The sequence below is a fragment of the Rhinolophus ferrumequinum genome, chromosome 3 (assembly GCF_004115265.2).
Source record: "Rhinolophus ferrumequinum isolate MPI-CBG mRhiFer1 chromosome 3, mRhiFer1_v1.p, whole genome shotgun sequence".
In the NCBI taxonomy this organism is placed as follows: Eukaryota; Metazoa; Chordata; class Mammalia; order Chiroptera; family Rhinolophidae; genus Rhinolophus; species Rhinolophus ferrumequinum.
The window spans coordinates 23,656,521-23,681,752 of record NC_046286.1 but is presented as its reverse complement, the minus strand read 5'-3'; the positions used below and the strand labels follow the sequence as shown (position 1 = coordinate 23,681,752).

General features: G+C 36.2%; 1 protein-coding gene across 22 annotated transcripts in view; it reads left to right on the top strand.

The window, feature by feature from the left end:
* Positions 1–25,232, top strand: part of DST (dystonin) — a 429,322-nt gene that overhangs the window by 247,441 nt on the left and 156,649 nt on the right. For 19 of the 22 annotated variants that reach the window (XM_033103131.1, XM_033103108.1, XM_033103110.1 and 16 more), the window contains 19 exons: positions 7,496–7,608; positions 7,704–7,810; positions 9,982–10,101; positions 12,137–12,232; positions 12,333–12,460; positions 15,752–15,845; positions 16,148–16,302; positions 17,106–17,565; positions 17,656–17,784; positions 17,930–18,007; positions 18,087–18,248; positions 18,338–18,442; positions 20,788–20,883; positions 21,440–21,565; positions 22,215–22,367; positions 22,579–22,733; positions 22,942–23,068; positions 23,560–23,743; positions 24,773–24,930. In XM_033103131.1, coding sequence (XP_032959022.1) covers positions 7,496–7,608; positions 7,704–7,810; positions 9,982–10,101; positions 12,137–12,232; positions 12,333–12,460; positions 15,752–15,845; positions 16,148–16,302; positions 17,106–17,565; positions 17,656–17,784; positions 17,930–18,007; positions 18,087–18,248; positions 18,338–18,442; positions 20,788–20,883; positions 21,440–21,565; positions 22,215–22,367; positions 22,579–22,733; positions 22,942–23,068; positions 23,560–23,743; positions 24,773–24,930 — 2,746 coding nt within the window. Of the gene's footprint in view, positions 1–7,495; positions 7,609–7,703; positions 7,811–9,981; positions 10,102–12,136; positions 12,233–12,332; positions 12,461–15,301; positions 15,634–15,751; positions 15,846–16,147; positions 16,303–17,105; positions 17,566–17,655; positions 17,785–17,929; positions 18,008–18,086; positions 18,249–18,337; positions 18,443–20,787; positions 20,884–21,439; positions 21,566–22,214; positions 22,368–22,578; positions 22,734–22,941; positions 23,069–23,559; positions 23,744–24,772; positions 24,931–25,232 lie in introns of those variants that run through there. The other 3 variants (XM_033103130.1, XM_033103122.1, XM_033103129.1) reach the window with 3 other exon arrangements.

Below are 25,232 nucleotides of genomic sequence, written 5' to 3'. Positions count from 1 at the left end.
CAGCGGTTGACTTCTAACCATTACCACCAATTTTAAATCCTTCGAGAGCTCGCATGCATTGCTTGTAATGCATCTGCATCAAAGTGAGGTGTATAAGTTTGTTTTCACATCTGGTGACCGTTTTTCAGTGTAACTGTATTTTTACCTGTAGTTTTGGGGCTATAATTTGGCTCGTAGATATTTAGAGGAAACATCTGTTTATGTTACCTTCTTTCTATGTTCCTGGCCCTCTTGCCCACTTTATAGAAATTCTCTATAATACTAATCCTTCCACTATTGTATGAAGTAGTTCCTTATAGATGTGACATAAGGCATAGCCGAAGTTCTAGTTCCAGTTTTTCAGTCAGAAAATTGAAAAACTGATACAGCCATCATGGGAAGACTGCTCCCCTGGCTGTCCTCACCATGAAAGCCTTTGTAGCAGTTTGTACAGTAGGCACTCTTTGCCAACAGCCCTACTTTTTCTTGTAACTGTGATTTTTTTGTTTAAATAGCAACCAATGGAAAATGTAACACATTAACATTATAAAAGACTCAAATAGAGTGAACGAGTATGTATTGAAATGTGATTTCTTTCCCCAGATTCCTGAGGCAATTGCTATTCTTCAAGAAATTTTCTATACATATAGAAATACTTATTTTCTGTTTCTTTTTGAGGGAAGGGTCAAGTTTATTGTGGTATAGTTTACCTAAGCACCTAATCTTGAACACAAATATAATTTTTTCTAAAACACAGATGAGAGAATAGTATATATGCTATTTTGCATTATTCTTTTTTCCGTTTAATTTGTTTTAGACATTTTTCCATATCAGCACAAATAGACTTATCTTATTCTTTTACATGCTGCATAGTATTCAATTAGATGGATGTAACGATTGATGGACGTTATGTTATTTGCTATTAAAAATGTATTGGACTTTATATTGTGCAGATGTGTGAATGTGTCTGTAGGATAAGGTCCTAGAAGTAGAATTACTGGAAGGATATTACATTTAAAATTTGAAGGATATAGAGCCTTCTAGAAGAAGAATTACTGGAAAGATACTACATTTAAAATTTTGAGGATATAGACCCCTCTGCACTGTTTGCCATCCATGATGCCTTAAGAAAGAAACAATTCCTTACTTTACTTGCTAATTGGATTCTAGCAATTTTAATTTTCCCTTTTATTCACATTTTTCTTTATCTTTCACAGTATGTGCCAGAGATGAAATTGCAGACTTAGGTTTCCCTCTGTGTGCTGTACAAGCTTTTAGTCTTAACATGTGTGGGTTAAGACTTTAGGGGGGGAAATGACCAAATAAGTTGGCAAATCTGAGTGATCTAATCATTTAAAAAGCATATATAATAATGAATGTCAACTATAATTATATATATATATATATTTATATATAGTCACAGGATGTGGAGTACAGCATAGAGAATAGAGTCAGTGGAATTGTAACAGCTATATATACGATGTCAGAGGGCTACTAGATTGGGGGAGGGAGGTTATCACTTTGGGAGGGCTATAAATGCTATAAATGTCTAACTATTACATTGTTTTGTACACCTGAAACTAATAAAAAAGAAAGAAAAAAAAACATATCAGCTGTCTCGGGATAACATATGAGAGAGTGCCAATCACAATGCCAGAGATTTAGGAAATGTGTAATGAAGCTCAGTGTCCCTCCCTCCCTAGTGGTCCACTAATAAGAGGGCATGTGACAGTACAGCTCAAGTGAAAATGGGCTTTAAAGTCTTCCCTTACTTCGAAACCTGACATAGTCTTCCTTCATGCTTCCCGTCAGCATTTTCTTACCTTTCACTTAATATTAAGATTTCTCATACCTTGTAGGGGCAGCTGGCATGTGATGATCTCTCTTCTACTTTTCTTTGATAGGTCCGTCTGTTCCATTACAACACTTCTTTTATTCTGACTCATTTATAGATTTATATTCTTAGGTTATTCTAGGATATGAAGTAGTTTAATTTTTTTTTTCTACCAAGTAAAAAATAAGCCGAGCCATCTCCTTTTTTTGGTGGGGGGCAGGGAACTTATCCCCTAATCACTAAGGCTTACGTATAATTTGCTCTCATAAGTTCACTAAAATATAGATAATGAAGAAGTTAACTTCTCTATCAAAATCAATACTGTTTTCCATATTTATTAAAGTCTGTGAGGCTGTTACGGAGTTGATTGTTTGCGAAGTGAAAGTCATACTTTATTAGGTATCTTTTAATTTCTGAGGTTGTTGGATTCCAATCTTTAAGGACTTTAAGGATAAATCTTGCTGTAAATTACAGTGTTTCTCCCTTGTTGTTAGTAGAGAGTCACTTTGTAGGAAAAAAATTGGAAGAATATTTGAAATAAGCTGGGGCATCTAGATTTGAGAAAAGGTACAATTACCTTCACAGCTTGTTGCCACCTTGGAGTTCTCGGCTGTTTTTCTTTCAACAATACATGTCCAAATATGAGCATAAAGGAATGTCTATACCTAGTTACACAACTGTGGGTGGGTCTCCTGCATGTTCATATTTATTTGCGGGGGGGCAGAGAGGAGGATCGTATTATAGGTCTTTTTTTCCACACCCCACCCCCCGGGGTTGGGGTGGGGTGGGGGAGGTGAGATGCTTTTAGCACCAATAAGAACGGTATGAACATGCTAAGCCTGAACATGATTTAATCCAAACAGTCATCTTTGGGAATTTGTTATGGCAACTGCTCTTCCATCAGGATAAGTGAGGCATATTTAATGCATATTCTTCTTGTGTGATTTATTGAAGAGCAGATGTGAAGTGACATACGTGGCTTCATGCATCTGTGTATGAGTTGGTGACTTGTGTTCTGGAGTACAAAGATTGTTCTAAGACTGATTTCTAGGTAAAGGGAGTGGTTTTTTTGTTTGTTTGTTAAACTTTCATGATATCCCTTTTCAGTTCCTCGCAAGCTGCTGAGCACATACTAATTTCCCAGTAAAGCCCGACCCCCTCTGAGCCCAGCTACGAGTGTCTGCTTTGTGTGTGCATGTACCCAAGCAATGAAGCACACTGGATGGAGCAAGGCAGACTTCAGGGTAGATGGGTTTTACTGTAACTTCATCATTACCAGCGTCAAAGGGTTCGACCAGCAATCTTTTTCTATCCATGTTAACTCACCCTTTCTCTCCCTCACACCACCTTTTCTTCCCTCACTGTTAACTGATCATCTCAATTTGTACTTTTCAGGAAAACTGAAGTCAGCAAATGGAACGTCTTTCTTCTTTTTACCAAAGATACAAACCTCCCCTTCATCTGTATCCATCCTAGCCATCTTTGCTCCTATTAACAGAGGAATCCACCCTCCACCTTTCCAAGGCCTGTCTCCCTCTTTCCATGTTCTGGATCCCATTTCAGCCATTGCTTCAGAAACCTCCTTTCTGATTCTATTAAACTTTTCTCTCCCCACAGATCTCTCTCATTGGATTTTAAACTCGCTGGAGCCTCTTTGTTAATAAAACAACGAACAGTAAAAAAACCCATCTCCCTTAGCCCCATGCTTTTTTCCATCTAATGCCTTATATTATTTTTTTCCTTAAAGGCCAGTCTCAAAAGAGTTGTCTCTACCTTCCATTTTCATTTCTTTACTCCATACTTATTCCTGAACCCACTCTAATCTGCTTTCTTGCCCCATCATCCACCAAAACACTTCTTCTTGGGTCACGAGTGACTTCTGTGTGGCTAAAATCCTGTGGACACTTACTTTTCAGGCCTCATCTTTCTTACTTCTCAGTATTTGACTCTCTTAACCATTCTTTTCTTTTTGAAATTTTCTTTTTCTTTAACTTTATGACACCATACTCCCCTGGTATTTTCTCCTGTTTCTTGGGCCGCTTCTGTTCTGTTCCTGTTGCAGATTCCACCTCTTACATAAACTCCAATACTGAGTTTTTCAAGGTTGCCTGTTTAGCTTTGTCTTTTTCTCTGTGTTGACTCTCATCCATGCCTACACCCCTTATTACTACCATGTTTCCACGAAAATAAGACCTAGCTGAACAATCAGCTCTAATGCATCTTTTGGAGCAAAAATTAATATAAAACCCAGCTTACTTTAGTATAGGACCAGGTCTTATATAATATAATTAACATAATACTGGGTCTTATATTAATTTTTGCTCCAAAAGATGCATTAGAGCTGATGGTCCGGCTAAGTCTTATTTTTGGGGAAACACAGTATTCATAAAGTGTTTGAGGGGACTGGAAAGTTACTTTGGAATGTCTGTACCAAAAAAAAAAAAATCTCTTATGCAGTTTTAATGTTCTGCTAGTTTGGTTAGTGTGAGTGGTGATATCTTTATATTGCATATACATATATTTACATACATACGTATATTTACGTGTACACGTATATGGATATGTGTGTATGTACATATATGTGTGATTGTGTGTGTGTTGCGTGTGTGTATGCATGTGAGTATATATATCTTTTTTTGTCCAGGGAAAATACTCTTTTAAGGTATGCTTTATATAAAAGATAAGAATTACTTTTATCCAAAATTATTTTGTATTATGGTAACAGCCATTTTGTTTGGTGCCTTTTCATTCCATATTTGGAACAAATTAAGGGCACTAACCATGCATATCAGTGGTTTGTACTTTTTGGCCTCACTTTAAACTTCATCTTATGACCTTATTTTGGTTTTATACTTCTGATTTAAAATTTATGTTATCTTCTTATATTTTCATTTTTTTGTAAGCTGTTTTTAATCATTTATAGAAACAGGGTGGCATATAAATATGTTTTAAAAAATTGCTATCCATGATGATTGAGTCATTCAGAAAAGATTACATTATCATAGAATAATAACACAAGTAAGAGTTAGAATGGCCTCTTTTCCATAAAAAGACTAGTATATATCATTTTAGGTGGCAGAAGATTACTTTATATGATTTTGAAAGGTTTCCAGAAATTAGGGAAATTAGAATAGTTAATACTTAACTATGTAAACTATAACAGGAACATGGTTGCTGCCTTCTACATGCTCACAGTATAGTGTAGTCTTTGGTTAATCGAAAATATGATGAGAATGAAATTTCCTGTTAATGTTACACAAAAAGGAGACGTTACAGTGAAATGAAACCCTAAGAATGAAGATAAAAATCTTCTTTATGTGGAAAATGCCTGAAATTTTTCAGGCTGTATTATCCCAGTGAGACTATGAAAGAAGGAAGGTAGACAGGTCATATAGCACATGCCTCTTTTGGAACTTGCAGACAAAGAGAGGAAAAGCAAAATGGAAGACTGGTAATGACCTAGGGCTTAGGAGATGATTAGAGGAGAGAGAATTTTGAGAACTTTCAGACTGTTACTTTTTCATAGTGGTTTTATAATTTTTTCCTTTTTCACTTTTTGCTTAATTTTATTGGTCTACTGCAATCTCTTAATGGAGGAAAATGATTTCAGTTTTTGTTCCATTAAAGTGTTAAATATCATGATAAAGAGGTGACTTATTCTAACTCATGTATTATACAGCCGCTTTTGTGCTGAAATGACTATGTCATTCAGAAGGAAATATTATGTTTTATTCTCCTACTCAAAAACTTGATTCTTCAATGACTTTATTCATTCTGTCTGGGATTACTCAGTGTTCACTTTCTTTGCTAATGGCAGGGTTCGCATAACAACATGCACTTTCTTGTTGGGAGATTTGGCAAACTCATAAAGACTGGTTTTCATTTCTTTAAAATGTGAGAACTTTATGGAAACAAAACAATTTTTTTGAACTTTAGATATTTGTTTTTGTCTAGGCTATTATACATACCTGTTTAGTAATCTTGAAGTTGGCAGATTCTTCAGAATGCTTCTATGTGAATAAAAAATGTTATTTTTAGAGGTATGTCATTTACCTCTATTGTTGTCAGTAGATTTATTTTTCCTATAATAAATGCAGGATCATTTTTCAGTAATCAAATTGGTGGCATGTGAAACGCATGAAAGAATTTCCTAATAATTTCCTGAGAAAAGAGTAGGTAAGTAATGGTAGCTACAATTCAAGGTAATGAACCCTTCAAAGAGCTATAAAACTATAACTAGATCTCTTTGGAGATCTGCTTTCTCATCAGATAAAAATAGGAGTACAAATTGCTGTTTATACCTTCCTAAGATTAATGATACATTTTCAAAGAATTGCTCATGTGAACGGCTTTCCAAGTACCGTGTTTCCCCGAAAATAAGACCTAACTGGAAAACAAGCCCCAGCATGATTTTTCAGGATGACATCCCCTGAACATAAGCCCCAATGTGTCTTTTGGAGCAAAAATTACTATAAGACCCAGTCTTATTTTCAGGGAAACATGGTAGTATTGAAAATAATCTGCATTTCATTTGTCCCACACTACCTCTGAGCACTCTCACTCTTTCCAAATGAATATTTGGAGCAAACCAGAATGTCTGTGGAGGCTATAGAAAGCCTTTCCCTACAAGTTGATAAACAGGTTCGTACTCAGTGATGTGCGGGGTGGGTGCCACTCTTTTTGAAGGCTTTACTGTTTCCACATTTGTTCCTGAGTTATTTTAATGCTTTATTTTTGAGATGAAAGTTTCCTGACTGGCTTCTGGCCTTAAGTTTCCAACTACCATATTTTGCTACTTTGTATTTAAGGAGTGTTTTAGAAATCTGTGTGTGTGTGTGTGTGTGTGTGTGTGTGTGTGTGTGTGTGCCCAGTGCTTATTTCAGTTAGTTATTTATGATTCAAATTACTAACTCACCAACCTATTTACCAAGTTATCTGTAGGTATTGGTTGAATGCCTGCAAAGTATATGTCACTTTATCTCAGCAGAAAGATAAAATACAAATGTGTATTAATACATGGTTCTTGCTGTCCTGGCGTTGGCCTGTGGGAGCAACAAGGTGTGAGTGCACATTAAACAGTGAATTAATAGGGCGAAGAAGTATATGATTATTGTGCCAAATTGCCTGGCACAGAACTGGAAGTATAAGGAGTTCAAGGGACAGAGAAAGAAAAATGAGAGCTGAAAGATTGGTGAGGGCTCCACAGACAGAGTGAGGCTTGATCTCTGCTCTTAAAGATGAGTAGGATTTTAGAAAACAACAGTGACATGAAAGGGCATCCTGGATGGGGGATGCCATGAGCATGGCGTTGAACTAAGTATAAGCTTTTGTGTTTGGCGAAAGCATTGACAGGGTGCTAGTTGGATGGGAAACACACTGTTGGAGGAGTGGAGCCTAAATAGGTTGAGTGGGACAGTTATTTAAAAAGATTCGGATTATGAGGGATTTGCTGAAAGTTATATACATTCAGATTTTTATGTTTTCCTCGATACACTCACCTTTGCCACACAAAAGTTTCTGAGAGGAGTAAGCAATGTTAAATGTTTGATGAAAATCTCTGTATTTCAATACGAGCTTAGTATTGATATCTGCAGAAGTTGCTATAGAAATAGATACACCTGGAAGTGTAATGTTGAACTGGCACATGAGAAAACATAATTAATACCGTGAATTTTTTCCTAGGCCGGACCTGATAGACATGAATACTGTTGCTGTTCAAAGCAACCTTGCAAATTTAGAGCACGCTTTTTACGTAGCCGAAAAAATTGGTGTTATAAGACTTCTGGATCCCGAAGGTGAGTTGTTGTTTTGGGTGGATGTAGATGGGCATGAAAGTCTCATCAAGAGTGATCTGTCAACATTTTGAAATAATTTATGTTGCTGCTTTTAGATGTTGATGTCTCGTCTCCTGATGAAAAATCAGTAATAACTTATGTGTCATCTCTCTATGATGCATTTCCCAAAGTCCCTGAAGGTGGGGAAGGCATCGGAGCAAATGTGAGTATTGATTTTTCCATGTCAGAATCTGCTGATTCCATAATGCCCAGTTGACTGAATTCTTTGATAGTGCGTTTTATAGTTCTTAAATATTTTCATAGAATTTGAGTGAATATGGTGTTTAATAAACTGGTACTGGATGCATTTTAATGGTATCATTCTACCATTAAAATTAAAATATAACTCAAAAAGTTTTGTTCTATGTCATAAATAAAATATTCAGAGTTACATGTCTTTTTAGAGATAATAGCTGTATAGCACTGAATTTGGTACATTTTCATTTTTAACTTGCTGCTATTTTACAACTCCTCTAGCTGATTGTATATGTATAGAATATCTTACTTTTGAAAGTCATTTCCAGGTTTATGAACTCATATGATTCCATGAGGTAAGTTGGCTCAATACTGTTTTTCTGATTTAATGGTGGGATCCAGAGGAAGTTTATTTATTTTGCCAAATTGTCAGAGCGACTTTGGAAGCAGGGCAAGGTCTCTGACGCATAGCTCTGGACCCTATTTGTCACTGTTTGCCAAAGGGTAGTGTAATTCAGTTCCGTCGTGCATTTTGTAGTGATCGTGCTAATCAGTGCTTATGCATTTCTGGAAGAGACAGGAAACCCTGTACATGTTACGCATTTGGGGATGATCTCCCCTCACCCTAAGCTTCTGCCCTCCTCCTTGCAGATACCATTTTTTAAAACTTCACCTTGAAAAAAAAAAATCACCTTGACGATTTAGGAGCTCATCTCGGTAAACTTTCTTTTCTGTTCTCTTACTTCACCTCTGTAAGCTATTGTTCGAGACTTATTCCCATTCACTTCCTCTTGTTCTCTCTCTCAAAGGTGTTGTCTACTCTTTTGATCCCTGAGTAACTTGCTCCCCTGCTCCTCCTCTCCTCTGATTCAATGCAATGCTCCAGTGACTCAGTGTTAAGTGTTGCTTGAGAATGTTTCTTGGGGCCATTCCTCGCTGTATCTTCTCACTACCTCCGCCCCATCCCTGACTCATTCCTTCACACTGGAATCAGGATGATAGCTTTCTATGGTTTTTCCATCTCCCATTATTTTTCTCTTCCCATCAGCTCTGCACACTGTCACCAAAGGAGCTTGAAAACTTCCAGTGGCTGTATATGCCTTGTAAGATTACATCCAATCCAGACAGTCTGACATTCAAACTTCTGCCTATGTGACTCCTACTTGCCTATGTCTTTAGCTATGACATCCCAGCACAAACTGTTTGCTAGGAGCCATTTCTACTGCAGAGTCCTGACTCACTTGGGACGCCCTTATCTTTTATCCACTTCTCTCTGCCCGCTGCCAACAATTACTTACTGGGACCACCTCTCCCAAGCAGCCTGTAGTGACTGTTTTAGGCTTACCTGATTCTTATCTCAACTCCTAGCATATACTATTTCAGTTATTTCAACACTTTATGAAATACTGCTTTTCATTTTGTTCAGCTGTTTATATTATGAATCTCTCTTGCCTCCCCATCTAGATCGTATTTCTTTCATCATAGGTATGATGTCTTAAAGCATTATATTTTTATTACAACATTTAGCGGAATGAGCACAACGCTTTGACTGTAATTAGCACTCATTAGATACTTAAAATTGAATATAGCAGTTGACAACCTTCCCGTTTCCTCCATTTTAAAGAAGTTTGCTAAATGAGTGCTTGGATAATCTCACCATGTACGGCTCCTATAGATTTCATTCCTATCTAGTTTCTTACGTGTTGTATAGTTCTTTTGAGTTTCATATATACAGTGGACCTAGATCTAAAAAGGTCTGCAGAGTGACAACCAACTTGGCTTATGCATATTATTCCCCTTTCTTGAGTGCCTGACAAGTTGACTGTGGGAGTTTATCCTGCTGTGCTTCCACGCTGCCTCAGAACCCTTCTCAACACAGTGCTTCAGGCAATCACTATCTCTGGGTCAGAACTGGCACTCATTAGGGTAGTCTTTGTGGTCACATATTAATAGCATGCTTTTAAAGCTGCTTATGTGGAAAGGATGGGAACTGCATGGAAAGGAAGAAAACATTTAGGTGGTTCTCTCTGTCAGACTTTAAGACATGCAAGTTCACAAAATGACCTCTGAGTAAATTGTGTTAGGTATGAATATTATTATCTACACACAAGAACCTTTTCTGTCCTTTTATTGTCCTAGGATGTTGAAGTCAAATGGATTGAATACCAGAATATGGTGAACTACCTCATCCAGTGGATTAGACACCATGTGACCACAATGTCTGAGAGAACATTTCCTAATAACCCTGTAGAACTAAAGGTCAGTGTCACTATAGAAGTTGGTTTGACTCGATTATTAAACTTTTAAATAATGCTGTGATAATTCTGTTATTTTATAAATTTAAGAAAATGTCCCTTGGTAAGCCACTAATAAGGAGGCATTTAAAACTGTGTTCATCTCCCTATGATTCAGAGAATTGGAGATAAACTTTAGTAATCAGAACATAATAGCAACAACATCTTAAGGAAATTTATAGTCCCTTAGCCTTGAATTGAGAGTTTTAAGGTTTAAAAGAGTCTCTGGAAATGACCTCACCAAACCGTTTTTGGTGTATGGGAAATGCTTGGAGCCCACCAGGTGGCTGGGGTGGGAGAGACTCTGGGAAGCTTGCACAAGTATGTCAGTGGGTGGGAGTGGCCTGCAGTCAAATCCTGTTAATACTGCTTCAGAGCTTTCTTTTGTAGAGCAAGAAGTACATACTATATTTCACTATGAATTTGAAAACACATATCTGACTGCCAGTAGCAATGAATTCATGGTTTGGTAAAACATTTTCTATTACCTAAAAACAGGTCTAAGTCTCTGAGGCACAGACATTATAGAAAGATAAAAGTCACTACAGATATATAAACTTTGTTGAAGAGTAAGTTGCCTCAATTTATATATTAGGATTTGTGATAACAAAATCGTCTGCTGGACTATTTCGAGAAACTGCTAATGTGAATATTAACAACAGAGTCCTAATTCCTTGAATTACAGGCTTTGTTTTCATGATCTAACTCGAATCACAAAAACTGTAACAGCCGAGGGTGGGCCCTGTTATAGTTGCTCTTTGAGTTCATGCATCTATACAGAACATCTGCGCAACAGCTCCGAATGCACATTGCCACAAGGAGTTTGTCCTTGGCACGAGGTTACTTGGCATGTGTTGATTTGATGCTTTTTAAGTGTTCTAAAATTGTTTGTGTGAAGTCTCCCTATGTGGATGTAAATCTTCCCAGGGCAAGAGAGATCCCCCCTTCTCTCACCACATCTGCGATGAACAGTGTTTAGGACATAATGGCATTCTGTGCTTATTTACTCATGGACATCCTGAAACATTATGTTTTGAGTTTAAAACAGATTTCAAGTTCAGATTATTTCCAAATGGATTCCTGTTATCCAGATCCTTAGGTATATTTGTACTGGCTTCTGATTAATGTAGATTCTTAAAAGTTTTGGAAGAAGTTTGAGTGATTACCCAGATTACATAGGATGTAATACAGGAAAGAAAATATATATGGGGAAATGCCAATAATTTTATTAGCCAGCAAAATGTTGAATGGAGTCCCTCAGAAACGTGTCTGTGTGAAGATTTAAAGGGACTTTTTATAAAACAGCATGACTCAGGATGAAATAATTAGTATACACTTATTAAACGTGGATATGTTTTATCTACATATTTTTTATGAAGGTCCTTTTTAATAAATACAATAAATTATATATGAGATTCCAAATTAGTATCTGTAAACTAGATAATTTAATTATGTGGTTGAAACTTCTATAATAATAGCAGCAACCAATAGCATCTATCTTTGTTTACTAAGAGATCTGTTTAACTTGGCCAGTGGGACATAGAAACCAAATTTTAGCCCTAACTATCTGATAAAAATTCTATTTTCAAGGATAGACCCATGATATAGACAAGAACAGAGTGGTTTTTTTTTTTTTTCCCCTTTATGGAAATTGGCATCAGATCGTTTTTTCTAAAAGTTAATTTGCCACCGTCGGAAAGTACATCTCTTAAAGGGTATGGTTTCTTGTTTGTACGATAATAAACACTGCCGTGGTTAATTATTATCCAGATCCCTGTGTGGTACATGTTGAATCATGGCTGACATCGATAGTTAACATCCTCATCAAATCTTGTATAACCGGGACACCAACTAGCTGGCAATTGGTATAGTCCTTGAGTGTCGGTTTTATAAAGAAATTCCACTGAATATATACATAGCTTTTGAAATAGTAACACCATGCCATAGTGAAAACAGGTTTTTGCAGTTTGAGCCTTCATTTACTTTCCCTTTCATTTTAGGCACTTTATAATCAGTATTTACAGTTTAAAGAAACAGAAATTCCACCGAAGGAGACAGAAAAATCAAAAATTAAACGCCTATATAAATTATTAGAGGTAAGCAGAAATTTCCTTTGTATTGCCAGGTATAATCTTTATTATTTATCAATTTATTTTTTCATGTTTGCTTCCCATCAATTTTTTTTTTCCCCTCAAGATTTGGATAGAATTTGGACGCATCAAACTCCTTCAAGGTTATCATCCAAATGACATAGAAAAAGAGTGGGGGAAACTCATTATTGCCATGCTTGAGAGGGAGAAGGCACTGCGTCCAGAACTAGAAAGGTAAGCTGGAGTTATTTCTGCCATTGACATCAGGTAGAGAAGGGGGTCTCTTTGTTTTCGTGGAAAGAAGTTCAGGTTTTGAGCCAGGCACACCTAGGACCAACATTTACCTTTTCCATTTCCTTGGCTGTGTGACCTTGGATAAATCACTTAGTCTTTCTGATCCTCCATTTTCTTATTTAGAAACTCTTCCAATAGTTTGGAGGAGGAAATCAGTGACATGATGTTTAAAAAGGAACCCAGTGGACGGGGGGTATGTGAAGTCTCATCTAATAAGGCGGTTACAGTTTTAAAGCCTATCAAAACTACCCATGAGAATTTCTCAAACTGACTTTTAAATCACCAGGGCCTGGATCTGGAAGCTCACAGGTCAATAATTAACTTATTTTGTTTCTTATATTATTGTCTATGATGGTCTTTCCGTGGAACAGTGGAAACCAGAGTCTAGTCTGCCTCCATTTAAAGGGCAGTGAGGTGGCTTCTAGAAAACATTCAGTTAATGTTGGTTCAAGTTCCCTTTCTGGCCACTTCTACAAATCCATTTATTCTGTGAAATCATCATTGACTCTTTATGAGTCTGTCTCTCCTTTTACACCCAGTTGCCTGGAAAGGTACCCCAGGAGACATTTGTTGGATTCATTTGTCTTCAGTAGAGTCCTTACCTCACAGCCTGACTTGTGGTACATGGCAACTGTGATCTCTGTTGCTCATTAGCTGTGAGCTCCATAGGGGCTGGGGCTTACAGAGTAAGGCCTTCATGGTCAGGCTCACCTCTCAGGCCTTTCTCATAGCCCACCCTCTTTGCTTTCTGCAGTGCTGGCACACTGGCTGTCTCTCAGGAGCGCTGAGGTGCCATAGTCAGGATCTTTGCAACTGTCTGTTCCTTTGGCAGGGAGGTCTATTTCATCCTCCCCCTCTCTCTTTATTCCTAATCGTTCTCAGACCTCTGCTCCAGTGGTATTTCCTTAAGAAACTTTCCATGGTCTCCTACGCTAGTTCAGATGTCTTGCTTAGAACTCTCATATTTACATGTATTGTCCCTTCATAGCCCTTATCTCGATTATAATTTTATATTTATTTCTGTGATCATTTGATTAAGGGTTACCTGTTCCGCAGTTATGAGCTCCAAGAATGTGGAGACAAACTCTTGTTTTCTCCATCCCTTGTGTCGCCAGTATTTGTAACACAGTGCCTGGTATACATAGAGGTGCTCAGTATACTATGTTCTCTGTGCCCTGCCTGTGACTTCAACATTGTCCAAATATGAACTAATGCGTTGATGATATGTGAACAAGTCTAACTTGTCAGTCCTTTATTACATTACTAACTACACTCTTGTTGAAGAACAACGTTATATCCACATAGCTGGATCATTAGAACCCAAATACGCTTGAAATACAAGGTGTGGAACTTTTATGGAGGAGGAAGTTGTGGGTGATTAAAATGAGATACCAAGCTAATCATCTGAAGTAATGGTTGATTACTGAAGTATACCAGAGACAGGATATGGAGTAGATTTTTAGTCCTTTGAATAGTAACTGGATTTTTCGTACGGGTTAATGAAGAATGCAGTGGTTAAGAGTTCAAAGTCCAGGAGTCATCAGTCCTGGGTTAAATTACTAACTCAGCTTGCAGGCAATGTCATTTGAGACAAGGTATTAACCTCCCTAAGCCTCAGTTTCCTCATTGTAAACAGGATGTAATAGTACCTACCGTGTTTCCCTGAAAATAAGACCAGGTCTTATATTATGGTTTGCTCCAAAAGATGCATTAGGGCTTATGTTCAGGGGATGTCACCCTGAAAAATCATGCTAGGACTTATTTTCTGGTTAGGTCTTATTTTTGGGGAAACACGGTACCATATTTTGTGATTATGAATGAGTATGAGATGAGTTATTGTATATAAAATGATTAGTTAATTTCCTGGCACATAATGCTTAATAAATGTTAGGTGCTGCTGTTATTATATTGAGATATTCTGTTTACTAGCTATATTTGATATGGCACTCTCAAGTTTCCCCTTTCCTGCCTTCCAAAAAAAAATATCAACCTTTGGATTGGAGAAGTAGCCATTTGGCATTGTAGTGTTGAGGGCAGGAAAATATTTAGGAGCTTGTTTGGATAAATGCCTTCCGTTTTCTTGATGCAACAAGTTTTTTGGCATTAACTATATGTTGCAAATAATAGCTATATGGTGTGGGAATGTGTACAAGACAAATGAGGAGTCCTTACGCCAGGTAATAACCTATAGAAAAGAAAACAAGCGCAGGTAAATTAAACTTGCAAGCACTGCATTGATATTCTACTTAGCACTTTGGCTTTTTAAAATATAAAGGAACTATAGTAAGATTAGAAGTAACATTCCAGAGAACACATCACATAAAGAAAGCTAAACGGATCATTTGTCAGTTAATTTAACCTAACAAACAAATGACATGGTAGTTAAAATGGGAATGTACTTCATTTCTCATCAAACTCATTTGTTTATAAATGCTTATAAGTGCCAACTTTTAGCCTCTGAAATTCAGAACAGACCTAGCCCTTTATAAAAGGCAGGCAGGCTGTGATAGAATATTTGTGTTGTTTTAGCTGATAATTGCTATAGCCAGAATAACTTTTACTAATTGTACCTGGGCTTCAGTGAGGCTTCTGAGTTGTTTTTTAGGTGGCTGCAATTGGATGACTCTTGGTGAAAATATTTGGCCAGTCTTTTTCAGTGACGCCCGGATCAGGCTGCCTTGTCCATACTTGTAGGGTTTTAATGCAAGCTACAAAAGGCATACTTCAGCTAGCAAACGCGTGGCTTTGGGCGAGATTCTTTTGAATACTTATCAGCTTGTTATTTGCTGTGTGTTGCATATGCATGTAGGAACATACTTAAGGAGCTGTTAAAGCTTTAACATTCAGCTGCCACTTTTCACCGTTAGAAGGAGAGCTTTCTGCAGGCCTTCTACTTTTTTAGTCTACTTTTAATGACCAAGAAAGAACATCATATCAGGAATAAAAATGCACAGCAGTAGTTACAGTTACCATAGCAGTGATTCTGCGTTTAGTAACACAACTAGTACTCGAACCAGTCTTGATTCAAATGAAAATTTTCTCTCCGTTAATTGTGGTCCAACACTGATCAACTCTTGCATTAGCTTCGGCAATGAATCCATTGATGGACACAGGTATCGGATCATGGGTGTGGGGTTGTTTTACTTTTGATGGGCAGCATTTTTTCAGTGATTGTGAACTCTGCAACTTCCCAGGGAGAGGCTTTATTTTATCTTATTCCTTTTTTTTTAGGTTGGAAATGTTGCAGCAGATCGCCAACCGAGTTCAGCGGGACAGTGTCATCTGTGAAGACAAACTGATACTTGCCCGAAATGCTCTCCAGTCTGTAAGTTAATTTTAGGAGTCCTTGGGATTGTGATAGAGGGGTCTGTGCATTTGGATGAACTAAAGCTTTTGTATACCCTTTAGTCAATTCTTGGTATTTTTGTCAACTGAAACTTAAAGTTTATTAAAGATGATTAGCACTCTTTGCTCTATTGAGGGACAGTGAGCAAAAGCAAAACATGTTTTTGAACCAAAAGAGAAAACCTAAGTAAGCCTTCTGTTCCAATATTTAGAGTTTTACATGCGAGGCTGGTTTTGAAACTTTGTTTCACAGAATTAATATTGACTTCTTTTAAAATACAGGACTCTAAAAGATTAGAATCAGGGGTGCAGTTTCAGAATGAAGCAGAAATTGCCGGGTATATACTTGAATGTGAGAACCTTTTACGCCAGCATGTAATTGATGTACAGATTCTTATTGATGGAAAATATTACCAGGCAGATCAGTTGGTACAGAGGTAAGAGGGCTACTTACTCATACCCTGTTGTTTTGTACAACTGTTTCATGGGCACTCGGGATAGGAATGTAGAATATAACAATTTTATGAATATATAAGAAAAGTATCTTTTTTAATTCAATTTTTTCAATTTTCTCTTTATCCTATTATGAAAATGTTTTACAACAAAATGTTGGAAAAATATATATTGATAAAAATCTATGTCTCTGGGAATTAGGTTTGGATTTATGGACCCTTTTGGGTTGTATACCATATATGTAGCAAAAATTATAAATGATCCAGTTATTTCACTTTTAGGAATCTATAGTAATTCTGAAAATAAAAAAAATATATATAAGTAAATGTAGATTAAAAGCTTTTTATTCACCTGAGAAATATTTTATAGTAACAAAAATTTGGAAATATCCTATATCAAAGAAGACAATGACACATTATATTGTAGTAATTATGTTGCTTATAAATTATAACAAATAAGTGATAACAAAAATGCTCAGAGTACAATTCAGTGAAAAAAAATTGTGCAAAATTTTATTGATATGAGTACAATGACTTTTAAAAATTGACTTAATTTAGCAGTTTAGGTTTACAGAAACATTGAATGGAAAGTACAGAGAGTTCCCGTATATCCCCTCATGCCTCCCCTTTCCTTATTAACACCTTGCACTAGTGTGATACATTTGTTATAATTGATGAGTCAATATCAATGCATTATTGTTAACTAAAGTACATAGTTTACATTAAGGCTCATTGTTTATGAAAAATGCCTTTTATATTATAGCTTATCACTTTTCATTTTCTTTTAGGGTTGCAAAACTGCGCGATGCAATTATGGCCTTAAGGAATGAATGTTCCTCAGTGTACAGCAAAGGACGCATGCTGACAACAGAACAGACAAAGCTCATGATATCAGGAATTACTCAAAGTTTAAACTCAGGATTTGCACAGACCTTAAACCCCAGTCTGAACTCAGGGCTGACCCAGAGTTTAACGCCTTCCCTGACCCCTTCTAGTGTGACCTCAGGCCTGTCATCAGGTCTGACCTCCCGCCTGACTCCATCCCTCACTCCAGCTTATACACCTGCTTTCCCAGGATTAGTTCCAAATTTCAATTCAGGAGTAGAGGCAAATTCATTGCAAACCCTGAAGTTGATGCAGATCCGAAAACCCCTTCTAAAGTCGTCTTTGTTGGATCAGAATTTAACTGAAGAGGAAATTAACATGAAATTTGTTCAGGATCTTTTGAATTGGGTTGATGAGATGCAGGTAAAAAAATATGTACTCTACCTGAGAGTTTCAGTCTTTATTTAGTTTCTTTTAGTTTCTTTTTTAATCCTAGTGTCTTTCTGTTTAAAGGTGCAGTTGGACCGTACTGAATGGGGATCAGATTTGCCAAGTGTTGAAAGCCATTTAGAAAATCACAAAAATGTTCACCGAGCTATTGAAGAATTTGAATCTAGCCTTAAAGAAGCTAAAATCAGTGAGGTATACAAATTTCAAATCTGTGTATATTTCATTTTAGCTTACTGTTGCTTTGCTCTTTACATAAAGACCCTATAACAAGATAATAGATACATTGAGTATGAGTCAGAATTCTTTAAGATTCCTAACCTTTTATACCATATTATAGATCCAAATGACGGCACCTCTTAAACTAACTTATGCAGAGAAGTTGCACAGATTAGAGAGTCAGTATGCAAAACTCTTGGTAAGTTTTTTTAAACTTTCTGTTTTTCTTATCTCTATTTGACAAAGACATGGTTCTTACAATGATTTTCCTTATAAAGAATACATCCAGGAATCAGGAACGACACCTTGATACTCTCCATAATTTTGTATCTCGTGCAACTAATGAACTTATTTGGTTGAATGAAAAAGAAGAAGAGGAAGTTGCTTATGACTGGAGTGAAAGAAATACCAACATAGCTCGAAAAAAAGATTACCATGCTGTAAGTAAAACGTTTGTAATTGGATATTAAAGTTGTATTTCAGGTTTAGCTCTTTTCCTAACATATCCCTGAATTCTTTCTTACATTAGGAATTAATGAAAGAACTTGAACAGAAGGAAGAAAATATTAAATCAGTTCAGGAGATAGCAGAGCAGCTACTTTTGGAAAATCACCCAGCACGCTTAACTATTGAGGTGAGTCAGGAAGTGTAATAGTCATGGTGGAATACTGATATTTGATTATTACCCTTCAGGTTCTTTTATTGCTGATAAATTGAAAACTTCAAACTATCAAAATTTTATTACAACTTGTCTCAAAAATAATGTTCCTGACAAATCATACTGATTTGCCTTCAGTGCTCTTGCTCTTTGTGTCAGCCACCCATCACTTAAAATAAAGATATTTTTGTCAACCCCTGTGACCAAGGAGATGTATTGCAGTAGATACAAAGGACCTTGACTTTATAAGCTTTGACATTTTATTCCCTCCTGACTGTGTGACATTGCACAGGTGATGTAACCTTGCTAAGCCTCATTCTCCTACCTAAAATGGGGAAGATCGCTTGTAACCCATAGAGTTGTGATGAGAATGAAAACAATAATGTACTCTTACCACTTAGTACAGTTCTTGGGACATAGTATGTTCTCAAGAAGTATTAGTCCCTGTTATTTAGTTTAGTAATTTTATTTATGATCTGGTTTTGTGAGTTTTATTGAAATAGCATGCTGGCAAGTCATCATGGTATAGAGTATATATTTCAAATCCAGAAGTGGAGAATTGATGCGGGATTTATCAGGTTGTCTGTGTGGTGGTGATCGTGGTGGTAGTCTTGTGTTTAATTTTTTTGGCCTGATATATACTAGTTAGTTAGTGATCTCCTAAATTGAAAGGGACATAAAGCATGAGGGCAAAGAGTATCAAATTTAGTGGTATATTGCCAGAGTTAAAAAAAAATGAAGCTGTGCTGAAAATGTGACATGCCTCAAACTATCACAGTTCAGGAAAGAAATTCAATCGTCTTTGTTCACTGGAATCATCATGACACAAAAGATTAGTAATATTCTAGGCCTCATTAGGAAGTTTTGGGAATGTTACATTTGACCTTCTGTTATATGAAAATAGGGTTTTGTATCCACAGGAAATGCCATGTAGGAATACTAAAGGCGTAGAGGAGTAGGAGGAACAATAGGGAAAGGGAATGAGAACAATGAGGGGTCTGGATATACTTTTGCACAATGAAAACTAAAAATGGAATATTCTTTATAGTAGAGAGAGGCAAGCTGTTAGGAACTATGACTATAGGTTAAGAATTTTGATGGGAATGCAAATGTGGATGTGGACTGATTACTTTTATGTAGAAATGTTAATCTAATTAAAAGTTTCTTGAGGGGTACAGTAAAGCCTTAGTCATCTTTATGATATCATTTGCCTATTCAATGTCTTGTGGGTATATGGATAAGAGTTAATTATCAACATTATTTCATATTTATATGAAAAAGAAACTAAGATATATGCATGGTATATCTTTTATAGTCAATTTACTCAAAGTCGCTTAATTTGAGGAACCAGGTAATGTGATCATGATGTGTTGCCAGATTTCCAGTGCTGCGCCGTACATTCCTTTCAGAAAGCCTGCCTGAGCATAGCTCACCAGGAATGAGATTTTCCAAAAGGAAGAACGACAGGCTTATTTATGATAGTCATTAAAGCATCTAGAACGCCCTCTTCTGGAAGTCAGTGAATTGCATCTTAAATATAAAAGGGTGTTTCATGTTTTTCTAATATTAACAGAAATAGGTGTCTTCTGCAGTATTTGTGCCCTCATGAAAGGTGCACTTTGTCTTAAATAAAAATTCAAGTAAACAACCATTTTTGAGTAAAAAATTCTAGTATAATGATTATAACCTCAGAATTACACTGATAGGGGATTGCATACTCTTCTCCGCCCACTCCAAACATTTTCCTTGTAAAAACAAATAAATACTGCCTCCCTCTGCCCCAAGGTTCTGGCCTAGTTTTAGAAGCAATAACAAAGAGAAAACTACAGAATCATATATTTTCGTGTCAAAGGTGTATTTTATGACCCAGTGATACAAAAATTCAGAGAAAAGAAAAATGAAGGGAAAAATGTCAAAAAGGAAAGTGTATTTGAGGATTCCACAAAGTAGAGAAAACATTGGTGGGAAAGGAGTAAAGGGTTAACTTGTATTCATTTCAAATGTTAAATTTTTTTTCATGTAAAAATAGCCAGAGTTAGCTTTTTCCATATATTTTTAAGAAAAAAAAATCAAAAGTTTAAAATCTGAAAGAAATGGATGGGACTGATTTAAAAATTTATATTTAAACTTCCAAGGACTGGCTTTGGGCAAGTGATAAGTCTCCGATTAGAGGGACATTACCCTGATTTTCAAGTCTTATTCTGCTAAAACAATCTCACCATCTATTTAGACACAGTAGAATCTTTTATCCTTTGAAAACATTGTTGTATGTGTATGTCCTTACTCTCCCCCAGTGACAATAGCTGTGTTTTTTCTTTAAGGCCTACCGAGCGGCCATGCAGACACAGTGGAGCTGGATCTTACAGCTCTGCCAGTGTGTGGAGCAGCACACAAAGGAAAACACCGCCTATTTTGAGGTATGTGATTGGAATCACAACTTCAATAGATGGCATTGTGATTTGGACTGACATACAGAAAATATCTTCATAATTTATTGTTAAGATACATGTACGTAATGTGCAGAGGAAATAAACTGAAGTGTTTTGTTTGTAGGTTATAAGGGATATACCAGTATGTTCTATAGGATACATTGAAGCATTCTATTAAGGAGGATTTCCTTAAAAAATCCTTTACAGTGTCAGAAAATCTTTATTTTACAAATATGTCTCTTATTAAGGAAATGTTGTCATTAGAGATAACTCTTTTTTCCTAATTCTTCAGAAGTTTTAGATTCTTCTTGAAATTTCACTCCTACTTAAGAGTTGTTTGGAATGTAATAAATTTTGGACACTCCAAGTTCAAGGGCTGTTGTTTGTTGGGGAAAGGAGTGATGTGGCTATTAAGTTGTGTTGTTTTGAATTTATTCTGTTCTTACTTATGAGGGGTACACCCAGGGCCCTGGTAATTGAACTTCATAACTGTGCTTTACTGTCATTGAATATATTTTAACTACCAGTTTTTGTCTTTCCCTAGTTTTTCAATGATGCCAAAGAAGCTACTGATTACTTAAGGAACCTGAAAGATGCCATTCAGCGGAAGTACAGCTGTGATAGATCAAGCAGCATTCACAAGCTGGAAGACCTTGTTCAGGAATCAATGGTACTAGTACAAAAACCTACGAATTTCCTTAGTAATGTAAAATGGGGATTAGATTAGGTTTTACTATATTTTTATAGGTGCAGAACTTCATATTTTATTGGTACTACTGATCATTTCACCTCATTCAATGAAGCATTGAAATACTCAGTTTGGTATTTTTTGATAACAAATACAAAAAAAATATTTTTTGTGATAGTCTTGATATCTTAAGATGTTTTAGCAGTGTGTGTGTGTGTGTGTGTGTGTGTGTGTGTTTGTGTGTGTGTGTTTAGTCATTCATCCCACAAATACTTGTTAAGTGTTTTCTATATCCTAGGCACTGTTTTAGGTGCTGGAGGTAGAGCAGCGAACAAAACAGACAAGAATCCCTGCCCTCGTGGTGCTTACATGCTACAGAGGGGAGTAGACATAAACATGATAAATAAATAAAATATAGATGTGTGTTAGATAGTGGTAAATGCTAAAGAGGAAAAAAACGAAAGAAACAAAACAAGGGAAGAGAGATGCAAGACAGGGTAGAGAGGGATTGAAAGTTTAGACCATGTGATCCGGGAAGACTTTTTGGATGAAGTTTCATTTGTGGAAATCCCCCAAACAACAGAGAATACGCGTCTTTTACCACTTCAAATTCATCTTATTTATTTCTTAGGAAGAGAAAGAAGAACTTTTACAGTATAAAAGCACAGTGGCAAGCCTGATGGGGAGAGCAAAAACAGTAATTCAGCTGAAGCCAAGGAATCCTGACTGTCCACTTAAAACCTCTATTCCGATCAAAGCCATCTGTGACTACAGACAAATTGAGGTACTTATAACTCCTAGAAACAGACCCGTTTCTGGCATTATTCAGATATTTTAGAAATGAGGTCATATTGCTTACTAGTAAAGCTTTCCACCTCAAAAGAAAAAGACAGCAACAAAAAAACACCAACAAAAAAATTTCCAAGATTGGATATGGAAAAAAGATTAGTCAACAGTGACCTCATTTGGTTTTTCTGTTCTTCATTTAAAACCAGATAACCATTTATAAAGATGATGAATGTGTTTTGGCGAACAACTCTCATCGTGCCAAATGGAAGGTCATTAGCCCTACTGGGAATGAAGCGATGGTCCCATCTGTGTGCTTTACAGTTCCTCCACCAAACAAAGACGCGGTCGACTTTGCAAACAGGTTTGTATGCATTAGCTAAAAGACAGAGAGCTGGCTTTGGAAGCTCTCGGAAAGTTAAAGCAATACTCAATACTTTATCAAGGCCCACAGGATCAGAAGGAGCTCGAACTAGTAAATGTGGGATATTTTATAAACGAAGAGAAAAGTTGTAGCATGTTGTCAGAGGGAGTGAAAAGGCTGAAACTGTGTTTTCTTTCATATATTTCAGAATTGAGCAACAGTATCAGAGTGTCCTAACTCTTTGGCATGAGACTCACGTTAACATGAAGAGTGTGGTATCCTGGCATTATCTCGTCAATGAAATTGATAGAATTCGAGCTAGCAATGTGGCTTCAGTAAGTATGAAGCTACACACCATCTTAATCTGTCCGAAAATGTGGGGCAACTTGTCATGAGGGGTAGAATTTCTGAGTGCTATAGAATAGGGCAGAGCCCAGCAGATCCATGGTAATATTCACTCATTCAGTGATTATTTGTTATACAGCTGTGGTATACAAGGCACCTTCTAAGAACTGGGGATATCTGGAGATCACATATTTTATTTAGTTCTTATATTTTGATAGGGAGGTAAGATACAGTGTTTGGACATCTGGAGATGGGTACAGTTTAATTTCATTTATTGAATTTTATAGTCTTGTTTTCCTTGTGTTTTTTAAAACCTCAAAGTATTAATGAAAAAGAAAATTAATTTCAAATGGTTCTTTTATTAATGACTGTTAATATGAACTGGCATATAACATGAGACCCTAATCTGAGATCTGTCCCCTTTAAATTTAGCTCTTAGTACTATAATCACTTAATTATATGGATCATTGGTCTTCTTTAGATAAAGACAATGTTACCAGGTGAACATCAGCAAGTTCTGAGTAATCTACAGTCTCGTTTTGAAGATTTTCTGGAAGATAGCCAGGAATCCCAAATATTTTCAGGCTCAGATATAACACAACTGGAAAAGGAAGTTAATGTGTGTAAACAGTACTATCAAGAACTTCTTAAATCTGCAGAAAGAGGTAAAGCGTGGGAATTCTTGTTTTTTTCTCGCATGGGTTATTTTCTGCTCTCAATGGGAATTTCACTCTTAGGTGGGTTACGTCACTCAGCCTGTGATAGGTAGACACAGTTGCTGGAACGTTAAAATCGTGTGTGAGGTAGGAAATGCAAGAGGGATTCATTGACGTCTGAATGATGAATTAATGAAAGATACCGACGAAATAGTATAACAAATGATTTTTTATTGTTTTTTTAGACACAAAACTTAATTTATAGAAATTTTGTTTGTAGTTCTTACATTCTCAGTGTGAGTTGAGCTGGAATCCACTGCACCACCCACAAATAATTAATTCTTAATACATCTACTTTTCAACATTTTCAGTATTTTGCAATGTAATGTTCAGAATGATAATCTTTTAGTTTCAGAAAAGATTATCTTTTCTGAATTATTTTTTCATGTACCAAACTTAGATTTTTTTAAAAAGACTATTTTCAATAGCAGTTTTAGATTCACAGCAAAACTGGGAGAAAGGTGCAGCGATTTCCCATACCCAAACTTGGATTTTATATAGAGGTTAAAGGAAAAGATTTTGTCTAGTTAACTTTCATTAACTATAAACTTTATTCTGAACTCTTGATATTACTAAGAAACAAAAACTGTATAAGTAATGTTCTGTTAAAAAGATTTTAAACATTAACACATTTTATCTGCCTTTCATTTTTAAGGATTTTTATTTAATTTTTATGATTAATCTGCAACTGATATAATTCACATTTTTGTGAACATGAAAGCAATATATTACTTTCCTTGGAAATGATAAATCAGAAATCGTACTTCAAATGACATTAAGGAAATTTTATTCTTTGTAAATTGTAAGGCCATTATTTTAAGGTTTTTATCCTTTGGGTCAGTTCATGATGATAACTGGTAACATTAGTGTGACTCGCTATGTCCTAGTAGTAGTAAAACTGCCATATTAAAACATGAGCAAATGCTTCTAAAAGATAGAAAACAAGGTATTTTCTAAATATTATATTTACTTTCACAGAGGAGCAAGAGGAATCTGTTTATAATCTCTACATCTCTGAAGTAAGAAACATTAGACTTCGTTTAGAGAACTGTGAAGATCGGTTGATTAGACAGATCCGAACTCCGCTAGAACGAGATGATTTGCATGAAAGCGTGTTCAGGATTACAGAGCAGGAGGTAAGATTTTTAAAGGTGTTGGGATAAAAATTAACTTAAGGTAATTTACTATCTTAATGACTAGCACCTCTGTGACTTCTTCTTATATGTTCGACTTTGCCCAGTGGTCACTCTGTGAGGTCTGGTGATGTATTTATTATTCATTAAAAACTAGGATTCTGTAATTCAGTTCTACCTTTGACTGAGGTAAACACAAGAACATGTGCCCTCCTACCCATTATGATGGAGGCTATAAGGGCCTCTCACCATGAAAGTCATTATATGCTTGTTGATTACCTGCTATATGCAAAAAGCACTAAGTT